Here is a 25,301-nt window from a genome sequence, read left to right as displayed (position 1 = left end):
GGGGCCCTGCACAGCCCCGTGTGCTCATCAGCACCTGTGCTCTGGGCCTGGCACTCCATGGCTGGATGGCTCCTGCTGGAGCAGAATGGCTCACCTGGCTTGAAAGGCTGCCTGGTTTTGTTGTATTACTTCCACCACTATAAACCCTCTGATCCTTGCCTGGAGCCTGGGGAAAGCAACCTGGAGTTCAGTTTCTCATTTTCATTGGGAGCTCTTACAGCCACTCTGAGCTCCTGCACCGCTGCAGTCTGCTGGGCCGAGGCAATGACAGTGAGTGTGCTTCATCCCATGAGGTTTGCTGGGGTTAGAGGCCAACTGACCAAGTGTGACCACTTTGGAAAGCTCCTGCTGGTAGCAGAGGCTCTGCCCTTTGGGAGGAGCTGATAACCCCTTGGCCAGCTGGCTGACACTTGCCATTAATACTCTGCCTGCAGTCTGGTGCAATCCATCCCCATACCAAACCAAATACTTTTGGGAAGTGTCATCTCCAAGTTGTTCATCTGTTTCTGAGAAGAGGGCTTGGGAAAGAGGCTGCTTAGTCATTTAAAAATGTCACAGTTCCCCAGCCACCTTATCTGGGAAGTTCTGTGCCTCTTGGTTGTTTGAGAGGAGGGGTGGGGAGTTTTGAAACTTTGGGGGAAGTGATGTTTGTGGTGAGTGTGCTGTTGAGGAGCCCTGATAAAAATCCACTGCTCCTAAGTAAAGCTGTGAAATCAAAATAGAAATTAAGAGCAGAGGATAAATGGCTGGAGACTAGGACTAGGAATGGTGCAGAGGCATGCTGCATGGCAGAAGGGTCTGCCCCATGTGTGAAATGCTATCCCAAGCACTCTTGCTCTCTTTTGCTGTCACCTGGCCACAAGGGAATTTGGTAATGTGGTACCTGCTGCTGCTGGGCCTCTGAGGAGAAAGCAGCTCTTGCTGTTGGTTCTGCCATGTCCTGCCTTTCCAGCCTGGGGAAGCTTAGAGCTGGTCATAGTAGCTGCAGCAGTCACTGGTCAGCTCAGCTCTGGGAAGGGACCATCAGCTTCATTAAGAACTGGCTTTGTCATGTGCTTTTGAGATCCTTCAGAAGGAAAGGGTCTGAGGCTGATTTTGGGATCCAGGAGACATTTTGGTGAGTACTGAGGGGAAGCTACATGGCCAAGTTGAAATGCTTCTGTGTAAACTTCCTAATTTCTTAGAAGTCAGGAAATGCCATGACCAAAATACCCTTAGTTTTTACTTCATGCCACTTGTGTATCTGTGTTACAGTGTGGTCTTACAGGCTGTGTCTTCCAGAAGGAGTGCATGGATGGAAGATGCTCACTAGCTAACTGTGTTAATCCTGCTATGTCCTTGTTCACCAAGACCAAACTATTCACTTTCTCACAAGCTTCTCTGGGGTACTTATTGCTGTGACATCCAAGCACTTCACAAACAGTAATTGAATTTTGCAGCATTTTTTACAGAGGACAGGTGTCAACCTTGTCCAGTATGGATTAAAGATAATTTGTTAACAGAATTATATTTTTGTTTTCTTTAAGCAGCCATTGGTTTATATTGTGGTCTGTTCAATGTAAAAACAGTGACAGTGTTGACTGCCAGCATGCCTGATCTCTGAACCCAGAGTGAGGAACTCATCTGAGCCCAGAGCCAGCTCTGGCAACCACAGGCTGGCCCATGGGTGTGAGGGAAATATCTCCTGCAGTCCAGCCTAGCTGAGCCATTTTTTAACTAACAAGATGGTTGAAAGCTAAAAAAAATGAAAGGCTTTGGAAAACTGTCCAGCTGTGAGATCACTGGGCTGAGTGGGGGCATGTTTTGGGGGACATGTTTGGAACATGCAGGTGGAGATGTAGATGGAGAATTGACCTGCAGCCCTGAGTGGAGAGTTTTGTAGTCAGAGGTGCAGGACACTGCTGCCTGTGGTGTGAGAGGACAGAAAGGCCCTGCTTGGTTCTCAAGTGGTCTCCAGCACAAGACAGTTGTGGACCAGGGTTCTTGAGTGAGGAGCATGTCCCCAGCAGAGAACAAAATGGCCAAGCCTCAGAGAGGGATGGTTTTCCTGTATGATTGTTAATTTACCAGACCTCCATGTGTTTACAGAAAAGTGATCTGACTCCAGGACACTCTAGCCAACATGGCGCAGTCAAAAAAGGCAAAATAATTTCTGTCTTCCCTGAAAGATTTCATCATTTGATACTCAGATGAAGTATTTGAAGAAGTTACAGCAGACACAGTTTTCCTGGAGGAGCTACTTTCCTCTTTGTTCTAATAATATCATGCACAGGAAATGCCCAGTTGCTGCCCAGGATTCTTCTTAGGGAGTATCTGTACCTTTGGTGTCCAGAGCATGGCAGAAGGAGGAGTGCAGGCCTTTGGACCTGAGGGATTGCTGCAGCCTGGACTGCTCTTTCTCCCAGGCCACAGGTGATCATACAATTCTGTAGGCATAATTGAGTTTATTTGTCCTAACCTTTCATGCTTAAATGTGCCTCAGCCAAACCTTGTTCTTTAAAGTCCTATATAGTGTATGGAGAAGGGAATACCTCTTGTGATTAATTCATTCTTGCCTCCTTAGAAGGCTGAGTTAGGATGTGTCAGCTTGCCTGGAGGAGTCTGCCTCTTCATGTGGAGAACGAGGCAACTTGTGTATGAGTCAAAATATTGCCTCCCCTGCCTCTGTCCTTAATGCTTTCCCTTCCACATAAACTCCTCTCTTTGGTCTGGGGCAAAATCCATCACAAACCTGTTTTCTCTACAAAGTGATCTTCCTGCTGGAGATAGTTTGCCCTTTGGGATTTCAGGCAGAGCTGTGTGGATGGAGGTGTTTGGGACTGCATTGGATGTGTTGTGTATTTCCAGAAGGCAGTGCCAAGGGTGACAGTGTGGCTGTGTTTGTGCAGCCACAAGCCCTTCTGCACAGCTCTGCCCTTGCCCCCCCCACTGCCCACAGAGGGACAGGGCTGTGTGGGTTGGTCTGTACTGGTGCACCTGAGCCCACTCCTGCCCGTTTTTACTTTCCCAGATTACCAGCAAAGGTATTTCCTCTTGTTTTATGTGTTTTGCTGTGGCACCCATGCTCTCATTTCCCTCTTCTGTTCATTAACCGCTTGTAAAGTATCAAAGCTCCAAGCTGTTGTTAATTTTGTCCCCTCTGAGTGTTTCTGGTTGGGCTGAAGAGAAGCAGCACCCCAGCAGCCCAAAGACTCCTGTTTGGGGCCCTGTGCCTCTGCTGTGAGCCAGCTGTGGTTTCTGAGGCCAGTCCTGGCATGGGGAGGGGTCGGGCCAGGTCTGTGCTGCCAGCCCAGGTCTCTGCAGAAGTGTCCTGGGCTTGCAGGTCAGGCAGGTGTCAGAGCAGCAGCTGCTGGGGCCCAGCAAAAATCACTCCATACTCCACAGGAAGGGTGTGGTTTTGTTCACACATAATGTAAATACCAGGGAGAGGAGCCAGGAGTTTCAGGTCTCTGCTCTGAGAGAACACAAACTGCTGGTGCAGAGACCAAGGACTCTGGCTTTGCTAAAATTACTGGGAGGTTGAAAGTCAGCATAACCTCATGGTGAAAGCTAACAAGTACAATGCAGGACTTGGTCATAATGCTTCTGCAAGCATTTAATTCCTTTGCTAAGGCAAAAATCATTTAAGACATCTCACTAATTCCAAAAAAGATTTCTCTGGTGAACCAGTCACTGTTGGAGCAGTCCAGCCACATGTTTTGTTTCGCTATTTCTGTCCTTGCAAGCAAATCTTATCATGGAGTCCCAAGAAAATTCTGCTTTCGTATTTCAATTCTGCGGGTGTTTTCCAGCAGTGTGTGTTTTAATAACTTTATTTATAAATGGGCTGTTTTAGTGATTCTGGTGTGCTCCTTTGCCTCCTTAAAACAGCTCCTCCTTCCAAGAGTGCTGTGCTGTACAGGAGCTTTACAGTTTTTTGCTCCTGCTGTTCTTCTTGGAGTTTATGGTGCAATTTTGATTAAAGATGATTACTTTTCAATGACTACTAACACTTTTGGTTCATTTAAACTGGATATTTTATGTAGGTCAGTGGATTATTTTTTTGTCTCTTGAAAGTACAATTTGCAAACACAATGTCACACACAAGGAAATGTGTTTGAAATTCTCTGAGGAGTGGCTTGACTGCAGGTTATGCTAGAGTGGGGGATGCCTCGCGTGGGTCTGTCATGTGCAGTCCTTCTGCTTTGTCTCCTGAGTCTCCTGCACCTCTGTGGCTGTGGGAGGTGCTGCAGAGAAAAGGGAGGTTGGCAGGCAGGAATTGTGATGTTACTCCTGCTTGCGTTACTAGGGAAAGGAGTTTTGCCTCAGCACTCACTGTCCCCGCTCCATTCGGAGAATTGAGCTGTGATACAAGCTCTGCCCCACCCTTCCTCCAGCCTTATCTTCCCTGCAGACAGACTTTTCCCTTTGCTTTCCTCGAACTCTTCTGCTGAACTCACTGCACTGTTGTCTGGTCCGTGCTCCTCTGCCCTTCCCCAGCCCCCCTCTCTTCTTGCTCAGTGCACCCCTCTTTTACACTCATGATTCTAGTGAGAAACAAATCCTTCTTGGTTCCAGCTGAGTTCCCACCCCTCTAATCTTTTCCTTTCTCTCTTTACTTGAGTTTGCTGTCTGGACATGCTGGTCACAGGTCCATCATGAGATCCTCTTGGCACTGCTCTGTGCAGTCCTGGGCACTGCTCTGCATAAAGAAATGGCCTGTTTGTGGAAATACCCTTGCACTCTTGATACTCACCAGCACTAGTCTTCCTTACCTGTCCTTCTTCAGCACTTTGTCCAGCCCAGTCTGTGCTGTGCTGATCCAGAAGACCAGTGAGCTTTCTCTGAGGTGCTGTGATCCCATACTGGCACGTGTCATGGTGTGGCATTTGCCGTGGTGCCACCAACCATGGGAGCTTGTGCTGCTCTCTCTGGAGGAAAGTGTCCCAGTGACCTGCAGCACTGCTTGGGTGTGTTCCTCTCCTATGCACCCTTTCTAGTGCTCCTAAATCCCTTGGGTGAGCCCAGAGCCCTGTGCTTCCCAGCAGCTGAGGGTGTAGGGAAGGCTTCCATGCTGTTCAAGGAGAGATTTGGGTTGTGGAGGTCTGTGGAACATTGCAGAGGGGCAGCTTTGTGCAGCATTTAACTGCTCTGCTTGCAGGGCTAGGGGCATTTCTGGGTCTTGGCTTCCTGAATTCTGGGTACTCTGTCAGAAAACATCCCTTCCCACCTTGGTGAAGGAGACAGGACCATTCTGCTGGGGCTGCCCATGGAGCTCAGTGGCCTGCAGACAGGTTTTGGTGCAGGCCCAGAGAAGGGATATGAGAGTCCTTCATGTGAAGCTGTACTGTTTGATTCAACATGTTTCCCAGTACATGTACAGGACTAATAATGCTGATGTGATCGAGTTAATGTGATTTTTTTTCTGGCTTTTATAGCCAGGCACCAGGTCAGCAGTGAAAGGAAAATCAGCAGGCACCTGAGAAGCCAGAGGGTAACTGTTTGGTGGGCAGAAAGTGTGTGGGATGTTTTGTAATGCAGCCAAATGCTTGTGTGGTGCTGTGGTTGTGAAGCACGTGGGGAACCCTGGCAGGGCTGGTGGTGGGGCTGGCAGGTCACACTGGTCCTGACTCATGGCCACCAAATGAGGGGTCCAGTGCAGGGCAGGGAGAGATGTGAGCCCATGCTGGTCCCTCCAGTGTTGTGCTGCACTGAGTGCTGCATGGGGTGTGGTCATGAAACTGCTGACAGTTCACATTCAGCCCCTCAAGGTGAGTCAGCTCTAAGAATCCATGAAAGCTAATTTTTAAAGCACCCATTTTTAAGCCTCCAGACAGACTGCAAGGTGCTGAGTGCTGCTGGGAGAGTCTCTCTTCTGTCCACTCCCCTTGGCCCCAAGGGGCAGAATGCAGCCCAGCCCTGAGATACATGGAGCAGCAGGTGCTGGGAGGGGTGAGATACTGCTCTGATATGCTTTGAGTTCTGCTCTTGGCTTCTAGAGGAGCTGCTGATGTCCTGGTGCCTTTTACTGCCTGCTCTCCTCCTGCCTCCCATCCCCTTGGGCTCACCCAGGCTTCATGGGCACTGCAGCACCCAAAGGTCAGCTTCTCATCATCCCACGGCCCTGCTGTGGCTCTAAGAAATGAGCTCCTTTCCACAACCCTGCTGATCCCAGTATCTGGAAAAGCCTCAGGATCATGCTGGAGGACAAAGAAATATGGTTACACCCAGAATTCTGTCACACAAGCAGAGAGAAGTTGTTGCAAGGAGGATCTGGGACTCAGCTCATAGTCCAAATGGCAGCAAGAAGCCACCTCTGCCTCTTTCCTTTCAGTCTCAGACATGATTGGAGTGTGGAAGCTGCTAGAAGAAGACCAAGTTGTGCTTTTGTTGCTTTCCCATGCTCACTTGATAGTTTTCCCTACAAAAATTGTTTAATCTGCCTGACCATTTTATGTATTGTTGGCAAAGTTTATTTAAAGTCCTATATGCACCAAAGTGTTGCTGTGCCAGAAATGCTGCACCCTTAGAGTGACTTATTGTTTTCCATTTTGTTACTGTGTCAGTGCATATTGGCAAAGTAAATCAACTGCTTCAAAAGGAAATTAATTTGCTTCCTGCCTTTATATGTTTGTCTCCCATCTTGGGAAGGAGGAAGGAGTTTCAAAAGTCACAAGGAATATAAATAGAATTAAGATGCAGTGAAATACTTATCTGCCTGAGCTTCTTACTGTACAAGGGTCAGAAGTGCTCCAACATGTCCTGTTGCATAGAATGAGGTGCTCTGGGCTTGCTGCTGGAGGGAACTTGGTCCAGACAGGGTGATGTGGCACTCACCTGAGTGCTGTGTCCTGGCCCTGGACTGGGGGAGCCCAGCACAAGGCTGGGTTTGAGCCCTGTGTATGGGAGCAGCTTTCCTGTGCCAATGAGTTGCTGTCCACCCTCGCTTCCTCCCAGAACTGCTCAGACTGCATGTGTGGTGTTGATTGTCCCCATGCAGCTCCTCACACTGATTCCTCTGCAGAGCCATACAGGGGGGAGCTGCAGGTCTGCCTCCCTTCTCCCAGTGCTGTCCAAATGACAGTTCTGCCTGCTCTGAAAGCTCTGAAAGTGGAGAAGACCTGGTAGTGCTGGTCAGCAGTGGCTGAATGTGAGCCAGATGGCCAAGAAGGTCTGTATTGGAATAAGATCCCAATATTACCAGGTAGATTGTGCCCAGGCTCGTCTGACCCTTGCTGCTGGGCCAAAGGCGGCAACTGTGGTGTTTCACCTCAGAGACACTTTTGGCTGGCTGGGTGTTGCAGCTGGGCACTGAAACAAACCCAGGCTTGTAGAAACTCAGTTTATCTCAGGTGGAAGGGCTTCAGGCTAGGGTGAAGAGGAAAAGGAGATGGATTCTGTCAGAGGGTTTAATCCAGAGTTTTATTGCATGGTCACAGACATCTGAATCTTAGGTAACAGCTCCAGCAGAATCCCTAGCACATGGTCCTGGCTCAATTGAAGCCCAGGGACAGGGGGAGGGGAAGGGACAGGTGAGCACCAACCAGGTGGGAGGAGGAGGGTCTCAGGGGACGAGGGACACCCAGACAGGCCAATGACCCCAGGCCTAAATTGCATCCTTTGAACCTGACCAACCACACGAGGCCTTGCTGGAATGTTAAGACTGATTGACAGAACTCACTCAGCAAGGGGGCGAGGGGGAAGGGAGAGAGGTATTGCCACACCTGGGAAGGGACTGGGAAATCTAAAACAGGAAGTTGCAACACACTGCAACAAAGGCCAATGGCACCTGGCCTGTACCAGTTACAGTGTGGCTGCAGGAGCAGGGCTGTGGCCATCTGCCTGTGCTGGGCACTGCTGAGGCCCCCCCTCAAGTCCCAGGGTGGCTGCCTGGTCCAAGAAAGACACTGAGGCACTGGAGTGTGTCCAGAGAAGGGCAACAGAGCTGGGGAAGGGTCTGGAGTACCAGGAGCAGCTGGTGGGCTCAGCCTGGAGAAAAGGAGGCACAGGGGAGACCTTCTGTTATCTGTCCCTGACAGGAAAGTGCTGCCAGGTGGGGTCGAGCTCTGCTCCCAGGGAAGAAGCGACAGAATGAGAGTGAACAACCTTAAGGTGTGCCAGAAGAAGTTTAGGTTGGATACTAGGGACATTTCTTCATGGAAAGGGTTGTCAGGCATTGGAACTGGCTGCCAGGACAGTGGTGGAGCCACCATCCCTTGAAGTGTTCAAAAAGTATGTGGATGACTTGAGGACATGGTTTGGAGGTGGCTCTGGATTGATGGTTGGACTTGATGATCTTGAAGTCTTTTCCAACCTTAGTGATTCTGTGATTCTTTGAGGTTTTCTTCTGGCTGTCTGCCCATCAAGTCATGCTCCAAATGGCTTTAGAATCAATGAAAGTTCCTTGACTGTTACCACTGAAGTGTTCAGATGATTCAGGTCACGTCCCTAAAATACTGTGGTTATGAATCCTCTCAGTTGGAATTCCAGGCCAGGCTCATTCCTGTCACTGCAGCATCCTCCCCTCTGCTCATGGCCAGCTCAGTGTCCTGTCCCAGGTGCTGCAGAACCTGCTGTTCCTGTGGCTCTAACCAGCCTAGCCACCCCCTATTCCATGCCCAGGTTTGCCAGCTGCCCCTTCTCTTTCCCATTTCCACAAAAGTTGGCTCTGCTTCCAGTGCCATTCTTGCCCTTTTGCTCTCTCACTGAACATCCCTGCTGCAGTTAAATCTGCCCTCACCTCTGTGGCCCCTGCCTTGCTTCCCTCTTGGCCTGCATGCCTCTGGCCAGCCATGTCCTCAGGTCACCTCTGCTGAGGTCTCATCATTTCTTGCAGACCTGTCACCACCACGTCAGTATTGCTCCTTAAAGGGTGGATTCTGAGTAGGAAAGGAGCTTTGTGTGCAGAGTTCCCAGATGAGTCCCTGCCCGAGCTGTCTGTTCCAAAGCAGGTGCCATACAGGAGGATTGGCCTGACAGCCCAGACCCTGATAGTCTCTTCCCTGCTCTGCCTGTGCCTTATCAATAATATTCTCCAAGTCTTATCTAAAAATAAAATTCAAAAAATCCTGAAGGAGGCAGTCATGTTTGTGAGGAGAAGAAGGAAGAATCTGCAGGCCAGCACACACAGATCCCAGTAAAGATGTGCTGTAACAATTTGGTATCTGTAGGAACCACAGCTTCTTGCTATTCTAAAAAAGGAAAGGAAAGGCTGAAAATAGCATAATTCTAGGAACATAGAACAATTGCTGTTGCTGAAGTATCTAAAATGAACCCACACTGGAAGCAAGTCAGGACTCCCAAAAGAAAGAAACATTTGGAGATTGCCTGTGAAACTCTAAAATGCTGTGATTCTCCCACAGGAGCCCAAGGCTAGATCTGGGACAGATGCTGTCATAGCTTGGCCTTGCTGCTGCTGCAGACCCAGTACCCCTGTTTCCCACAGCCCCTTCACCAGTTAGAGTCCTGGGTCTGTTTCTGTTGAAGTGTAGTCCAAGACCTGTCAGATCCATATTAAGCCAGGCTCTACTGAACTGATGTCCTGCAGTGCCTGCTCCTCACTACTCCAGAGGAGAGTCCAGGAGCTTCTGTATTTATGACTGCCTTTCCCTGTACAAGTTCATTAACGGTTTCTTCCATTTCCCTTGTTAATTGTTGAACCTAGACTTGCCACTCTCTGGTTCCCTTTAGGAGAAGGTTGGTGTGAATCAGACTGCACAGTGCAGCCAGAGCTCCTGGCTCTCCTGCCTGGCCCAGGCTGATCCCTCTCCTCCTTCCCGCAGTGGCTGAAGGACCCTGGGCCCCGCAATGAGAAGAGGACGCTGTTCTGTGACATGGTGTGTTTCCTGTTCATCACTCCCCTGGCAGCCATCTCGGGCTGGCTGTGCCTGCGCGGCGCCCAGGACCACCTGCAGTTCAACAGCCGCCTGGAGGCCATCGGACTCATAGCACTCACTATAGCACTTTTCACCATCTACGTCCTCTGGACTCTGGTAAGTGCCAACTGCCAGCGTCCTGCTCCAGAGGAGCTGGGAGCACTGGCTCACACCTCTTCAGTGCTATTTCTGCCTCCCTGTGTGAGAACACCTTGGGCTCTTGCACTTGATGACCATTTAGTTATCTTCATGTGCAAGCTGAGAATGGAAAATCACCTGCTGGTCATTCATCTGCTTTCCAGACTGTGTTCCCTAAGTGTCAGAGCCCAACCAGCCACAGATGGGATGGGGCTGGGCTGGGGCTGGGGCTGGGGCTGGGTCAGGCAGTGGCCCATCTGTGGTTCAAGAAAAAACACAAACTTGGTACCTGGGCAGTGCGGGGGAAAAGTAAAATATGGAACACATTTGATGCCTAAATAATTTACCACCATGTCCCTCTGTGATTTGCTGCTCAGAGCAGACCAGCTGTGCCCAGCTGGGGTGCAGACTGGCCTTGGGGGTCTCTGGCCACAGCTAAACAAACTCCTACACAGTATTTTTAAGGTGTGTGGAAGGAACTCTCTGGCCTGGGGAAACCTGTGGCCTCTCTGATGCTGGGTTGTGTAGTCGGCCCCAAGTCAAGGCTTGGTAGCCAGTGTGGCCCTGGCACACTGCTGCATGGGGGGCACTGGGCATTGCTGGGAACCTGCATTTGAGCCAGTCTGGGGTTGAACTGGTCCCTGCTGGGAGAGAGCTTCATGCAGATGCCTTTTCTGGACGTGCTGAATTAGGGGGCGAGGAGCTTGCATCTTGCAGGGAGAAGAGAAGGGCAGGACAGTGAATGCAGGTTTGCCTGTGGCACAAGTGGAGGCTCAGTGGGGCTGCCTGGTCCCTCCCCAGGGCCCCAGGGTTGCCGGGCCAGGGACTTCCCTCTGTTTCCCATTCACTTCTTTTATCTTGTGATGCTGAGTGGATTTCTGGGTTTGGATCTTGATTTTGGCTCTCCTATTCCAAGCAAGCCCTTTGTGTGCTCATGCCCTGTCAATTCCCTTTTCCAGCTCCTTGCAGGGAAACATCATTTTGGGAAGGGAAAATGTGCACTTGATGCAGGAGAAATAGTGGGACCCCAAAAAGCTGGGAGTCCTGTGGGCAGTAGAAATTCCGCGGTCCATTTTCTTGTCATGTCATTTTCCAATTTCACAGAGTAACCCCTTCCCCTGGGGCTGGACACTCCTTACAATCTCCCTCACAGACCTGGGAACCAGGGCAGGATGAGCTGGTGCTGCAGCAGCCCCTGCTCTGAGGCTGAGAGTGCCTGGGGGCAAAGCTGGAGGCACTCCTTGCATGGGAGCATGGAGGAAAGTTTCCATGCTGCATGTTCCTGCATGAAGCTTGTTTCTGTAGGAAGCCAAGCTAAAATTGGAAACCTTAAGAGGAAATGTCTCCGTCTCCTCTATCTCAGGACTGGTGGGGAGGAGCTGGAAACCTGGAGGAAATGGAAAAATGTTTGTACAGTAACAAGTCCTGACTAAAATGGCTCTAATTCTGCTGTGTTTCACATTTCCTTGAGCAGAGGAGGACATTAGGTGAAGGCCTTTTATTTATATTCAGCTCGTTCAGCCCTGGGCTGTGCAGTCCAAGAGGACAATATGTGGGAGGGAGTTCATGGCTGTAACCACTGTGAGGGTTGTGAGAGAGACTGTAGCCAAGGCTGCAGCTCCTTTGTGAGGATCAGGAGCCTTCTTTGAGGTTCCCATCATTAACTCCCTATTCTCTGAAAACTGGAACATGAATTTGTCAGCAAAAAGTCTTATTGCCACAATCCCTCTGCAACAGGAAGGAGGAGTGTGCACATATCAGTAAGCTCAGTTACCTCAGTGGCACAGCTTCATTTCTCATAAGATGTCTCGTAGACCCATCCAGAAGTGACAGTTTTACTGAGTTTTCTGTGTCAGATGCACTTCCTGGTACTTCCCAGTTGCCAGCTAAATGCTTCCCGTAAGAAGGCCCGGTTTAGATCAGTGCCTGACTGCATTCAGTGTTTAAGCCAAGCTCAAAGCTCCCCTCGCAGGGCTGCTCTGAAACTGCAGGGCCATCTCGGGCCTCTGCGGGGCTGCTCTGGGTCCCTCCAGCCTTTGCATCCTCCCCTGTTTCCCTCCGGGTAGACAAGTGTCCCAGGCCACGGTGTTGTCAGGAAAAAATGAGTCCAGCTGCTGTGCTGTTGTTGCAGACAGAGGAGGGAAGGTTTTTGTGCAGGATGAAGAAGGTCCCCAGGGTCTGTGAGATGGGAGGAGGCTGGTTGGGTTCAGAGCTTGGTTTTGCTCACTGGGGGTGCTGCTGGAGCCCGAGGCTGGATGGAAGGGGTGAGGTGCAGCTCATCCCCACACGCTGCACCAGCCCGGACCCAAACCCAGCTGAGCAAACCCCAAACTCTGCTGGTGCTGCCCCGAGGGCCCCTTTGGCTGTGCCCCTCAGCCTGGTGTCCCCAGGCAGGGACTGATTGTCAGGCTTGGGACACGGAGCGCCCCACACCGTGCTGGGGTCACTGCTGTGTCCCTGCCTCAGGATAAAGGGTCCCCAGAGGCAAAGGGGTGTGGGCATCGAGTGTCCCTGCATGTGCTCCGGGGCAGGGCTGGGCTTGGTGACAGCACGGCTGGGGTTGGTGACAGCGTGACTGGGGTTGTGACAGTGTGGCTGGGGTTGTGACAGTGTGGCTGGGGTTGGTAACAGTGCAGGCAGGGTTGTGACAGTGCAGGCAGGGTTGGTGACAGCACGGCTGGGGTTGGTGACAGTGTGACTGGGATTGTGACAGTGTGGCTGGGGTTGGTGACAGTGCAGGCAGGGTTGTGACAGCATGGCTGGGGTTGGTGACAGCATGGCCGGGCTTGGTGACAACGCTGCCGGGGTTGTGACAGCGCAGGCAGGGTTGTGACAGTGCTGCGTTCTCGTCCGCCAGGTCTCGTTCCGCTACCACTGCCAGCTGTACTCGGAGTGGCGAAGGACCAACCAGAAAGTCCGGCTGATGCTCCCGGCCTCGCGGAGCCCCCACCCCGTGCCCCACTCCCTGCTCTCCGCCAAGCTCATGAAGAAGGCCGCGGATGAGACCACGGTCTGAGCCGTTCTGCGGGCGGCCATGGCGCAGGGTTGGGCGTCCCCACAGGCCCAGGGACCGTGGCAGCAGTGGGGGCACTGGAAAACAATCATCCCACCCAAAGGCACTCTGCCCTCAGCACGTGCTTTAGACCTTGGCAAAGAGACACATAATCAACATCTGTGGGGGAAATGGCCCAAAAGAGCCTGATGGCAGAAAATGCCTCTCTGCAGGGACGCTTTCCTATAATGAAATACCATACATGGAAAACATGGAAAATCTCCCTCTCTCTCTCTCCATATATATATATATATATATATATATCTATATATAATATTATTTTTTAATGGCCATGCATATTGTGTTACAGTCCTTTTGTGTTGATGTTCTAAGCTTCAGGATAGAAGCTGGCAATCTGATCTCATTCAGAGGTTAAATCAATGCCTTTTCTCCAAATGAGCGTATGAGGAACACTTTTCATCAACCATTCTTGAAAGTCCCCTTCTCCTTTGCACTAAATTGGTTTTGATATACTACAGCAGCCTTCCCGTTACTCTTTGGTCTCTTTTGTGGTGTTCTGTCCTTTCTAGAAAGTTGAGTGTTTTTAATAATTATTATAATCCCAGAAGGAGTAAAATGACATAATACTGAATGGAGACATTTTGTATTGTAAAGTACTGTAATTTTGAGAATTTCAAAATCAGTTTCAGAGTGAGAGAATCTTTTCCGGCGCAGACATGATCTCACAAAATGCTTTCCTTGAGATCCTGGCTTATCCCCAGGACTCGGATGCACTCAGCCCTTGGTCTGTCTGGCAAAGGTGGATGGAGGATCTGAGGGTGGGAAGAGATGGCTCTGTACTAGCTAAACCCACCATTGCCTTTTGCTTTGCAAAGATTGAGAAAGGAGCTTTCCCGACCCCAGAAGGTGGGAGTTGGAGTCTCTGTTTGCTGATGTCCCTTTGCCAGCTTGAGGCTGGACCTCCTGTAGCATCAGTTTCACACGTACCTTAGGGGACAGGCCGTGCCCTGGCAGGACGCAGGTGCTCTTGGCTGTCTCTGCGCTTTATTTGCACATTCCAGAGGAGCTGCTGGCATTGGGTTCATCCCTGGTAGCGCTGCCTGCCTGTTGTGTTCTCTAGTGAAACCCCCCAGTTTGCTGGCCCCAGAGAACACACTCTGGGTCCCTTGTCCAGTGGGGCCAGTGTTCCTCCTTCTCCTCCTCCTCCTTTCACCTGTATTTCCAGCACATGCAGTTCTCAAAGCTCTTTGTCTCAGAATGCCCCCTTTGCCAAGAGTCCCTCTGGTTTGGCTTTGGTCCTTGCCTCTGCCACCTCACCCTGCCAGACAGTGCCTGGTGCTGATCTCTCCTGAGCCTTGAGTGGCACAGGCTGTGAGGACACTGGCTGTGATGCTGCCCTGCCAGGTGCTCCAGGGGTGTGTGCAGCTGCTTTGCTGGAGCCTGGGCTCTGGCTCCGTGGTGGTGAGGGTAGAGAGCAGGCAAGAGGCAGGCTCTGAGGGCCTGTGTCCTTGCATTGGGTGGTGGTGCTCATGCACTATGTCCTTCTGCCCCTTTGCTGAAAGCAGGTGGATCAGTGCAATGCCCTGTGAGATGGACATCTGTAATTTCCTGAATTCAAAGCACCATGTGCACTTCCTCCTCCTCTCTAGCTGCAAAGCAGGATGTGTTTCCTTGTGTGTTCCCTCAGCCTGAGCTGGAAGTTTCTGCTGGCCTGAGCAGCAGGGACCAGTGCGCCAACTTCCCCAACAGGATTGCTCCAGCCCTTGGCCCTGGTGTCTGTCTGCTCTCCTCTGTCCCCTCTCCCAGGTGCAGCTCGGGGATACCCTGACACATCATGCAGCAGCCTCTTTGTGCCCTGAGGGCTGCTCTGAACTGGTCTCTCCTCCAAGCGTGAGGGGCTGGTGTGACTGTGGGTGAATGTCCTCTGCTCCAGCCAGGCTGCTCATCTCTGCTCCCCAACTGTCCCCTCCCTTCTTCCACATCCCTGGGCTGTCTGCCCTTTTCCCAGTCATGCACTCAAGCAGGGATTACTCTGCTTCTGGTACTCTTGGTGGAGAGGCTGCTGCAGCCCTCTCCAGTCACAGTCCCTGCTCCAGTCCCATCCCGTTCCCACGCAGGTGATCCCACCCTGCACACCCCTTCCATGGCAGCAGGCTCTGCACCACTGCTGTGTGCCTTGTCCTGGGTGTCCCTTCCTTCAGCCCCTTCCCAACAACCCCCTGGTCACCAGGACATCACCAGTGAAGAAAAATGGAAGGGGGGGTTTAACCTTCCCAGCCCTGGCTGCCTCCCGGGAGCTTGGCCCCACAAGGCACCGAGTTGTGGCAGGTGATGAGGGGTGCTCTCTCCCATAGCATGTCCCCAGGGTAAGGACTTCATGGAGCCAGTGTTCCCTTTAAGAAACCCACCATCAATCCAAATATGCAACTGTGGAAGCCAGAAGCCCTTGGCTGGGGCAGTGGGGGCCCGGTCCCGTGTGTGGCCGTGGCTGCACTCAGCATCCTTGGCTTTGTTGTCATTGCCAATAATTGGAGTTGTTGCATGTGCCCCCACAAGACTCAGTGACTCTTTGAGTCTTGTCCTCCTTCCCAGAGATGTTCAGCTCGTGGATGTGGGCAATGGTGTCTGACCCACCACGTTCCAGTGCATTCTGGGGAAATGGGCTGTGCAATGATGTAAATAAAAGTGAGACAAACTTTGGACTGTTGTGTTGTTATTGGAGGGGGCCAGGGCTGCAGAGCCCAGGCTGCGTCCCTGAGAGCCCCCCGTACCCCCTGCCTGCAGCAGCTGCCATGGCCAGCCCCAGGGCCCCAACAGGAGGTTTCAAAGTTGGACAAAACCCAGGGCTTTTTTCCTTTCTGGGCAGTTTCTCTGTCAGTGTACAGAAGCCTGCCTGGCGTGGGCCAAGTCAAGAGTCCTTTGGCCCCTGTTTTTGGGCCGGGGTGTGTATGGGGCTGCATGGAGCGACCCTGATGCTGCACGATGCTGCCCCACAGAGGCTCCCTGTGAGCTGCCTGACCCAGGCCTGCCCACGGCCCTGAGCCCAGCCCCTCACTGCAGGGCTGTGGGAGACGCTGGACATGTCTGTGAGCCCTGGTGGGGTCATGGTGGGCAGTGCCCAGCTGTGCCCCACTGTGTGTGAGCCGTGTCTGAGCTGTGCCCACGTGTGCAGGAGCTGTGTCTGAGCTGTGTCTGTGTCTGAGCTGTGCCCACGTGTGCAGGAGCTGTGTCTGAGCTGTGCCCAAGCTGTGCCCGAGCTGTGCCCACGTGTGCAGGAGCTGCAGGGCAGGAGCCTTGCTCTGTGTACTCGCTACCAGCCAGCTCTGAGAGCCACCCAGGGCCAGCACCGTGCCAGGGGCTGCAGGGCATGGAATGGAACCTCAGGGCAGAGACTTGTGCAGCCATCGTTCCCTGTTGTGTGGAGCAATGAGGGGACCCAACATCCCCTGCAGCCTTGGCCCCAGCCCTGGGACCTGTGCTGCAAATCTGGTCATGCCACACTTGCAGCAGGGGGTTGGAAATTGGGAAGCTGCCCATTTAAAGTGCCACTCAAAGCACTGAAACGCCAATGCTGGATGCATTTCTGAGGTCCTGGATAAGGCTTTAGCCTCGGGCAAGACCTTGGAGGAGTTACTTGGCCAAGCTCTCAAATCAAGGGTTTTCTGGGTTTGTTCATATTAAAAGAAAAAAAAAGTTTAAAAAAAGAAATGCCGAGGTTGGCTCAGGCAGACCTTTAAAATAAAACTGTGATGCCACACAGCAATCTGGCAGGGTGGGGAGAAGACAAAGTGGCATCTGCAACAGCAAGAACAGTGTAAAAGGAGCAGAAGTGCCAGAGAAAAGGCTCACCGGGAATAAGGAAAGTTTCATGGGAAGGGGAGTCAGTCACAGTTGTTTGGCTGATGTGCCAAATCCAGGCAGGCTTTGTTTGGAGCATGTCTGACAGACCAATGCTGAGAAGAGCATGTTTGTTGAGGTGCTTCCCCTCTCCACTGCTGCAGCCCTTTTCCCTGGCAGCAGGAGGGCCCCTGGGTCTGATCCCACCCTGCTGTGGCCCAAGGGCTTCAGGAGAGCCCTGTGGCCTCGCTGTGCAGGCAGGGTTGGAGGCAGCAGTCACTGCTGCCATGTGCTGGCTGTGGCACAAACCCCCAGCCCCAACTGCCTCCCCAGAACCACTCAGAGCCCACGTGGGTCCAGCCTTGCTCAAGGACCCCGGGGTTCCTTACCCTTCCTACCCGCTGTGGTTCCAACATGCTGAGACCTCTAACACATGAGAGCTGAATTTAAGCTCCCCTGAGTCTTTGTGGTGCAATTCTACATGAAACTGTGTATTTCTCACACAAATGCTGCAATTACGTAACTCAGCTCCCAGAGAGAAGATTTTTTAAAATTTAATTTTTGGGAGACACATCAAAAAGGAAACCAGTGCAAAATATTTACTCCCTCCAGACCACAAAATTCCAGTGAAGAAGTTCCCAGACACCAATCCGTTGAAAAACCCAACTTTTCTCCAGTCTTAGGGACTTAGATGGCTTTCAGAAAGGAATTTCTTCTTGAATGAGGTAGGTGGCCCTAAATGCACAGCACAGCTCTTTTGGGACGTTTTGCATGACAAAGGACAAAAACAGAACTGACAATCTGCATCTCCATACACCAATCTTCTGCTATGAACCTCTGTCACAGTGTAACCCCAGCTGACAACTAAACACCACACAGCCACTCAGTCACACACCACCCTCCAAGGGGGATGAGGGGAAAAAAACTTTTTTTTTGAGATAAAACCAGTTTAATAATTGAGATAAAAGTAATATATAATAATACTAATGATAATAATAATTGTAATGAAAAAAATATAAACCCCAAGTGGAACAAGTGATGCCCAGTGTAGGTGCTCAGCACCTGCTGCTCTGTGCCCAGCTTGTCTCCCAGCAGCCATCAGCCCCTGACCAGCAGCTCCTCCAGTTTACACACTGGGCAGGATGTTTTGTTGTGTGGAATATCTGAATGGCCAGTTTGGGTCACTGTCCTGGCTGTGCTCCCCCCCAGCTTCCCTCCTCGCTGGCAGAGCAAGAGGCACAGAGAAGGCCATGTAAACACCACATGCCTGATGGTTGGATTGTTGCTACCAATATTATCCTCACCCTAAATCCCAAAGCCAGCACTGGGCTGGCCACTGAGAGGAAAATTAACTCTATCCCAAGCAAAATAGGACAGTCTCAGAGGCTCCTGCCCATGTGCCTCTGTGGGAGCAGAGAACCCTGGGTTTCCCCAGACTTGATGCTACCACAGTGGAAGAGGCTTAGGGCAGAGCTCTGGGGGCAGATACCTGGCCTTGACCCAGTCCTGCAACTCTGCAGCCCCTGGAGTAGAGCAGGGAGGCCAATATTGTTGTCTGTGCCCAGATGCCACCACAACGATGACAACTGAAGTGGCAGTAAAGAATGTCCAACAAGAAATGATGAAATCTAGGCTGGACCCAGGCAATGTCCCTCTTCACCTTCTCCTCTCCTAAGGACAGGATTTAGCAGGATCCTGTGAGGTGGGGCCTTGAGAATGGCAGATCTGTGGCCGTTCTTGTGGATTGCTGCCTCTCCTGTGGGTTTCAGACCCAGCTCAGCATTCTGCTTTCCTTCCTGAGCTGCTCCTGCTGCTGCCCCTGCACTGCTCCCAGTGCTCTGCTGCAAGAAACGTGCTTGGTGCACATCAGGCAAGGACAGGCTCTGGATGTGTGGGGAAGATAAGTGTTATCATGGGTATCCAGCTATGTTTGGGGTTTTTTAACTTAATTGAAAAAAGCCAGAGGGCACTACACCAGCCTGGGAGGAGCTGGACCCTGCTATATTTTCCATGGCCTCGTACAGAGCAGCTCTGCAGTGCCCTGGCACTCAGTGATGGTCCCTGCCAGGGGACCAAGGGCACCAAGTTCCTCCCTGCTCCCAGTCTCTGTGCTCCCTGTTGTCCCCACAGTCCCAGCCGAGGGGTGGGGGGATAAAGGAGGCTCTGTTGTGGCATCCACCTCCATGAGCTGCCCGTCCTCTCCTTGGGGGCCAGAGGATACTCATGAGGAGAAGCCAGCAGGATGCAGGACCCTCTCAGTTCCCAGCACCAGGACCCAAGGTGATGGATGGCGTTTGCCTTTCCAGCTTCTCCCCTGCCCCCCACGTTCCCTCCCTGTCAGGGGCACAGCTTGAGCCACGAGTCCATCCCCACCCAGAGCCACGGGCGCAGCCTCTCCCCAGCACACGAGGCCAGGCAGAAAGCAAAGATTGGGGCTTCACTCTCAGCATCAGCAAAAGTCACCTGCTTGTCTGTGAAGTCCAGACAGACCTGGATGGCCCTGGGGAGGCAGGGAAGGTGCAGTGGGGTCCAGTCAGGATCACTGAAAGCGTGGTACTGTCCAAACCACTGCCCCACGGCCCAGATCCCCTCCTGGGGTGTAAAACCGAGGACCCCCTTTCTCCTGACAGACTCCTGGGCCACTCCCACTGCCCACCAGTCCCCTGCCTCGGCCACCTCCACCTGCCAGCAGTGTCTCCCTGCAGCGAAGGCCTGGCTGCCCAGCACGCACGGCTCCGTGTCAAAGCGCTCGGGGCTGTCGGGCAGCAGGGCCCACTCGTGCCCCCGCCCCACCCCTCGCTGGTCACTGGCCAGAATGAGGAAGGGGTTGGCGGTGTCTGGGTCCAGAGTCACGTCAGCTGCGGAGAGAGGAGGAGAAGCTGCTCAGAACAGGCAGCCCTGGGGCTGCATCCACCCCAGCAGGAGAAGGGACAGGGTGAGCTCCTTTTCCCTGCAGTGGGAAAACCCCCCTGGCTGGACTGTCCCTGCTGCCCCATCCCTGTCCCCACCCCGGGGGCCTGCACACATCCTGGACAAGGGGACCTCCATTTCCTGGAGGAAGAGGCAGCACCTGAGTGGGCGGGTGCACACCAGCAGTGCAGCCACCTGGACCTGAGCCTGGGTGTCTCTGGTGCTGTGAGAGGAGAACAGGCAGGTCAGGGCACAAACCAGTGCAGACCACAGTAGAGGTTACCCCAAGACCCACAACCCATGGCCCCAAATTCACATCTCTTTCTATGAACAGTGGAGGGGGCCAAGGATGTCAGCTCAGGAGCCTTTGGTGCTGGAGCTGGGCCTACAGGTGAGCACCAAGAGCTCAGCTGGGAGTGTTGCAGCCACCAAGTCCCAACCCATGAAAAGCCCAGTTTGGGGACAAGCCCCAGTGCTTTGACCTTCAATAGTTGTCCCACAGCAGAAGCAGATGCATTTGTCCTCAATAGAGGACAGTTCCCCCTCCTGTTCCCTTCTGAAAACTCACCTCTTCCACTCATCACCTCCACCTCATCAATCAGGGTCTCACTTTCTACTGCCTCCATCCTGGATGCCAGCATATCCACAGTCAATCAGCAGGGGGGGAGACAGGATTCAGTGCTGAAAGTGGGAATTCCAAGACTCGAGGACTGCCTGAAGATGATAAAGCAGAGAAGGAGTAATGGAAAGGTCACAGCATTCAGCACTTTTTACACAGCCAGTATTTACCTGCCCAGCCTGCAGGCTGACTCTAGGAAAGCAGGTTTGGATGGGCTGAAGGGTCTGCAGTCTGCTTCCCACTCCTCTGATCCCCTCATCTGCCCATGGCTGGACCCAGCTTGCCCAGCACTTCCAGCCTGTTTGAGTGAGCAGGGCACAGTCCAGAGGGGCTGGATGGCCTGGAGAGCAGACCTGGGAGTTTGTCTGGGTACTACCCCACCAAGCTTCTCCCTCCCATCCTCTGGGCAATGACCTCCCATGCCCTGAAGCTGCCAGCCCATGTGGGACCTCATCCAACACTTGAATTTGGCAATTCCTCCTGTTCCTGCAGTGCCCAGTCCTGTTTACATCACAGGGTCTGCTGCAGCCCAGCTGCAGGTGGCTGATAAGAGCCCCTGAGTGCTGGAGGAGTCTGTATCTCCCTGTGCAGGATGCTCAGAGCCCTCTTGGGCACCTCCAGCCCCTGGGGATGGCACCTGGGGACACCAGCTGCAGAGCAGTGGCCCTGCTTTGGGTGTCCAGGCTGCATTCTGGGAAAAGGAAGGGGAGGGATGGCTCTGCCCTGGCTGCCTGCCCAGTTCTGTCCTGCTGCGTGGGCTCATGGTGGAGATGTGTGCAGGGCATGTGCCACCTCTGCAGGCAGCTCCTCCTGTGTCCAGGGGTGATGGCCTTATTGCCAGGCACAGGGAACACAAGGCATTCTACTCTGCTGTGTCACATCACCCTGGAAGGCACCAGCTGAGCACAAATCAAGCAGGGTGCAAGGGCAGCTGCTGCCAGGGGGCTTTGCAGACATGGCCTGAACCCTCTGCCTGCCTGAACCCCGGCCTGGAGCACTGACCAGTTCCTCTTGCACTCTTCTGGCGTGTCTGACACCTTGTCCTCCCCAAATCCTTCCACTCCACACGGCTTTAGTGCTCACATCCTTCCCTTGGCACGTGGCGTTGGCTGGGACACGCAGCTTTGATCCCCAGCTTCGCACACCTATGCAGGCTGCGTGCTAGGAAAATTAATCCACAAACACCAGAGGTTTATGTCCAAAAAGGAGACAGAGGAGTCCTTTCTGGCTTCATTCAAATAAAGGGAGAGGCCATGGGGCATTCCCCTGTGATCTCTCGAATTTTTGGAGGACGCAGCCTCTTTTTTATCCCAATTTCCCGGCTGCATTTCCCTTCTCTCTTTCCCCACTGGCTGAGGTACTTGAGAGGTTCAGACTCCCCGATACGCCTGATACCAAAGATTTCCCGAAGATTTCCCTCTAATGTACAACCCTCGCTTTGAATTTTTAACTCTTATGGAATTTAGGGGTAATTCTTCCCCACTGTTTCATTCATCTTTCAATGTCTAGTTTCGTTTACAGGCAAACCTAAAGTTTATTTGGAAAAGCAAATATATTTTTCCATTCATCAATCAGTGGAATCCTTCCCATTGTTTCTTTTACCTCCCAGTGCTGGTTTTATGTACCAGGAGACCCACGGCTTGTTTGTAAAGACAAATCGGCTATTCCTCTCATGCGTTTCCCTGGAATTGTGATCCCATCGTTAAATAATGAGGTTCGATTATTACACTTTCTTTGCTATCATTTGCTGTTGATGGGGGTTAGGACTTTTCCTTTTGTTTCTTTCTCTCAGGGAATTTTCTCCCATTTGTTGCTCAGAGCCAATAGCTACCGATACTTGAGAGAGACAAGATACGGCCAAGAGAAGGAGGAGTGGAGCTGGCTGCACTGTGGCAGCTAGGGGCATTCTCCTGGGAAGGGCAGAGGTGCCGGGAGATGCGGGCTGGCAGGAGGGGATGCAGCTCTCTCTCGCTCTGGACATCGGAGGGGAGGCTCAGAGGCTGCGCCCCTGTGGGGAGAATTCGCCATCTCTGCGGGATGGGCTCCTCCTGCCTTCCACCGTGAGCGGAACTGCTCATGAGAGCGGCCGTGTCTCTGGGACCTTATTAACCCCTGCCTAACCTAACAAAGGACTCCCCCATCTACTCGGGTGCCTCAGGGGACACCCCGGGATCCCCGAGTCCCCTCCCGCTCCGAGGGAGCCTCTCCCGGCGGCGCTCGGGAGCCGAGCGGCCCCTGCCCAGCCCCGCCGCTTCTCTGCCACTGCTCCGGGCTTTTCACTGCGCTGTAACTCAGCAGCCCTGCCTGCCGGGCCCCCCCATGGCTCCTGCTACAGCTGCGGAGTTTCTGTTCCATTTCGTTTGCTACTCCGGAGTCCGCTCGTCCCTGCGGTTCCAGCCACCGCTCCGCGGCTCTGCTGCAGCCCCTTCCCGCCATGCAGCCCGCCCGCCACTGCCGTGTGGAGAGGCGGCCGCGCCGGCGCCACAGCGCCCCCTGCAGCCGCGGGGGAATCATCGCACCCGCCCCGCCCGGCCGGGAGCCACCGGCGCCCCTGCCGGCTGTGCCCGGAACTGCAGCAAAGGGGAAAGCGCCGAGAGAGGCGGGGCCAGGGCTGGGGCCGGGGCCGGGGCTGGGGCTGTGCTGGGGCTGGGGCTGTGCTGGGGCTGTGCTGGGGCTGTGCTGGGGCCGGGGCTGTGGCTGGGGCTGTGCTGGGGCTGTGGCTGGGGCTGGGGCCGGGGCTGTGCCTGGGGCTGTGCTGGGGCTGGGGCCGGGGCTGTGCCTGGGGCTGTGCTTGGGGCTGGGGCCGGGGCTGTGCCTGGGGCCGGGGCTGGGGCTGGGCTGGGCTGGGGCTGTGCTTGAGGGCTGGGGCTGGAACTGGGACTGGATTTGTGGTTCTGTTGTTGCTGCTGCTGTGGTTGTTTGTTTGCCTTGTTACACACACACATACACACACACACACACACACACACACACACACACACGTATATACACATACATACTGTTAAAGAACTCTTACTCCTTTTCCCATTGCTTTGCCTTTACCTGAAAGCCCCTTGATTCCAATATAATAATATTGGAATAATAATGCAAATTATAGTAATTTGGCCATTCCAAGGGAAGTTCCCAACTTCCTTGGCAGACACAGGTTTTTCAAACCAGGACAGTTGTCCAGGTCTGTCTCTGTAACCTTTATTTTTTGCTTCTCTCTTTTCCTTGTCAGCCCTTTTGGCCAGGTCGCTGATCAGGTCCCTTTGCCCCAGCAGGTGCCCCATGCCTGGCTGGGATCGTGCTGTACCTCACTGGGCTGAGCTCCCCTGGCACTGCCTTTGCCTCTCTCAGGGCAGCAGATTTCCCCATCCTTGATGTCCTTGCCTTTCAGCTGGACATTGCTTTCAAGCAATTTTTAAGCTACTGCTGGGCTTTGCTGCCGCCCTGGCACTGCCTCTGGGTGTGAATCGTGGCTCTATCACCTCCCTCCTTGCCACTGCCTCTGCGCCCATGCCAGGGATGTGCAAACTGCTGCCAGAACTGTGGGAGGAGGCTGCCACATGCAGCCCTGGAGAGTCCCTGCAGCAGGGCTGGCTCTGCCAGAAGGGCATGTCCAGAGCAAAAGCATTACCAAAATCCTCCACATCACTCAGCAACTTTAACTTTGGAGCGGAGGTAGTGCAGGAGGAAATGGGCAGCAAGCTGGGACAGGGTGACATTTTTGTTTCCTTTTCAGGCAAGGAAAGTCTTAGCTGGGACTTAGGGACCTCTCCGAGGTTCTGAGTGATGGCCAAGCAGCTCCTCCTCCAGCACAGAGTGCAGGAGAGAGTCAGAGGCTCCAGCTAGGTGGCATTTTTGGGAATCTGCGGATGGAAAGGACCCTCTGACATCTGTGAACTGCCCGTGGTTTTCACCTCTTGTTAGCAAAGTGGAACCAAGTGAGTCAACAAAAAGGGGGGTGATGTTGTGTTGTGTCTGTATAAGTTGGACAGTTCTGTTCCCCCCTATCATGTAATGGTTCTGCCCTGGTTCTCCCTTCCCTCCCCTGTGCTGCCACTTATCCCAGCTCCTCCCCAGTTGCCTTGGAGATTAATTAATTAATTAACTCCTCCCCGGTGCCCTGTCCATCACTTGGCGCTCCCACCCTTCTCTCTGGAACTCTCTAGAAACTTCTAACTAGAGCATTGAGTGATTGGCTCAGGGGCTGAGGCTCCATCCTCAATTATCCCCATTGGTGTTCTCCCTAAGTCAATCATTTGTGTCCCACTCCCCTCTGAAGCCCTATTCGTCCAAGGACTGACTCCTCCCCTGTGTCCCTCCCTCCTTATAACCTGTTGTAACTTCCCCCTCTTGCTTTTTGGCTGTTGGTTTCCGCTGGGATCAATAAACCTGGATTTACCACAGCTGGAGAGCGCTCTCTTATTTCTGCTGACTGCAGCCATAAGCCAAACCACATCCTACCACAAGGTACTGCTGCTGTCATAGCACAGAGCGTTTACCTTAGGTGCTGTCCTGAGCCACGGAGATCGGGATAGCACCCCCTGAACTGCTAGTGGTGCTGGACAGGTAGCCAGGACGTCCAAGAAGGACAATCCTTCCCCAGCCTGACCGCTTCAGGGTGGGAGAGCAGAGCAGGGTCAGGTCCTGTCCTGGCTGCGCCTTGGGATTAGTGTTTTGGGTATTTTTTCACTGGTCCAAGGCCACTTCCTGCTCTCTTTGAGGTGCATGGAATGAGTCCTGATTTGGCCAGGACTTCTCGTTCTGCACCTGTTTGTCTCTTAATACTGAACCAAAAAAGGCAGAGCAGGCTGTCTTTTGCTTTCTGTCTTGGTTTAGAAAGACAGGAGTCTGCTAAGGAAGGCAGGAGCCTCCCCTGAAATGGAGAATGTAAACCCTTCCCACTGCTCCGAATTGCTATAAATTTTAAATTAAAGGGCTCTCA

General features: G+C 53.0%; 2 protein-coding genes across 4 annotated transcripts in view; one reads left to right on the top strand and one right to left on the bottom strand.

Moving 5' to 3' along the window:
• The window catches only part of MARCHF2 (membrane associated ring-CH-type finger 2), a 34,544-nt gene extending 18,839 nt beyond the window's left edge, over window positions 1–15,705 (top strand). For both annotated transcript variants that reach the window (XM_064734093.1, XM_064734094.1), the window contains exons 4-5: window positions 9,762–9,971; window positions 12,850–15,705. In XM_064734093.1, coding sequence (XP_064590163.1) covers window positions 9,762–9,971; window positions 12,850–13,008 — 369 coding nt within the window. In that variant the 3' untranslated portion in view covers window positions 13,009–15,705. The remainder of the gene's footprint in view (window positions 1–9,761; window positions 9,972–12,849) is intronic.
• Window positions 15,706–17,869: 2,164 nt separating this feature from the next.
• On the bottom strand, window positions 17,870–20,716 carry LOC135458858 (thaicobrin-like). Of its 2 annotated transcripts, XM_064734272.1 has the most exons (3): window positions 20,542–20,716; window positions 20,321–20,466; window positions 17,870–19,700 (listed from the first exon to the last, which is right to left on the bottom strand). In XM_064734272.1, exons 2-3 carry the CDS (start codon window positions 20,391–20,393, stop codon window positions 19,180–19,182), a joined length of 594 nt encoding a protein of 197 aa, XP_064590342.1. In that variant the 5' UTR covers window positions 20,394–20,466; window positions 20,542–20,716; the 3' UTR covers window positions 17,870–19,179. The 2 variants fall into 2 exon arrangements, with proteins under 2 accessions (XP_064590342.1, XP_064590343.1); XM_064734273.1 differs by lacking the exon at window positions 20,542–20,716 and having other exon boundaries at window positions 20,321–20,478.
• Between the last annotated feature and the right edge of the window lie 4,585 nt (window positions 20,717–25,301).

This window comes from Zonotrichia leucophrys, chromosome 28 (assembly GCF_028769735.1).
Source record: "Zonotrichia leucophrys gambelii isolate GWCS_2022_RI chromosome 28, RI_Zleu_2.0, whole genome shotgun sequence".
In the NCBI taxonomy this organism is placed as follows: Eukaryota; Metazoa; Chordata; class Aves; order Passeriformes; family Passerellidae; genus Zonotrichia; species Zonotrichia leucophrys.
The sequence above is the reverse complement of the archived record's forward strand: the minus strand, read 5'-3'. Positions and strand labels throughout refer to the sequence as shown.

What these genes read in the sequence shown, in the direction of transcription:
- LOC135458858 (XM_064734272.1), bottom strand. Translation starts at nt 20,393, where the DNA reads ATGCTGGCATCCAGGATGGAGGCAGTAGAAAGTGAGACCCTGATTGAT. An exon ending in GGAGGTGATGAGTGGAAGAG is followed by an intron (nt 19,701 to 20,320) that starts GTGAGTTTTCAG and finishes CTCTCTCCGCAG; the next exon opens with CTGACGTGACTCTGGACCCA.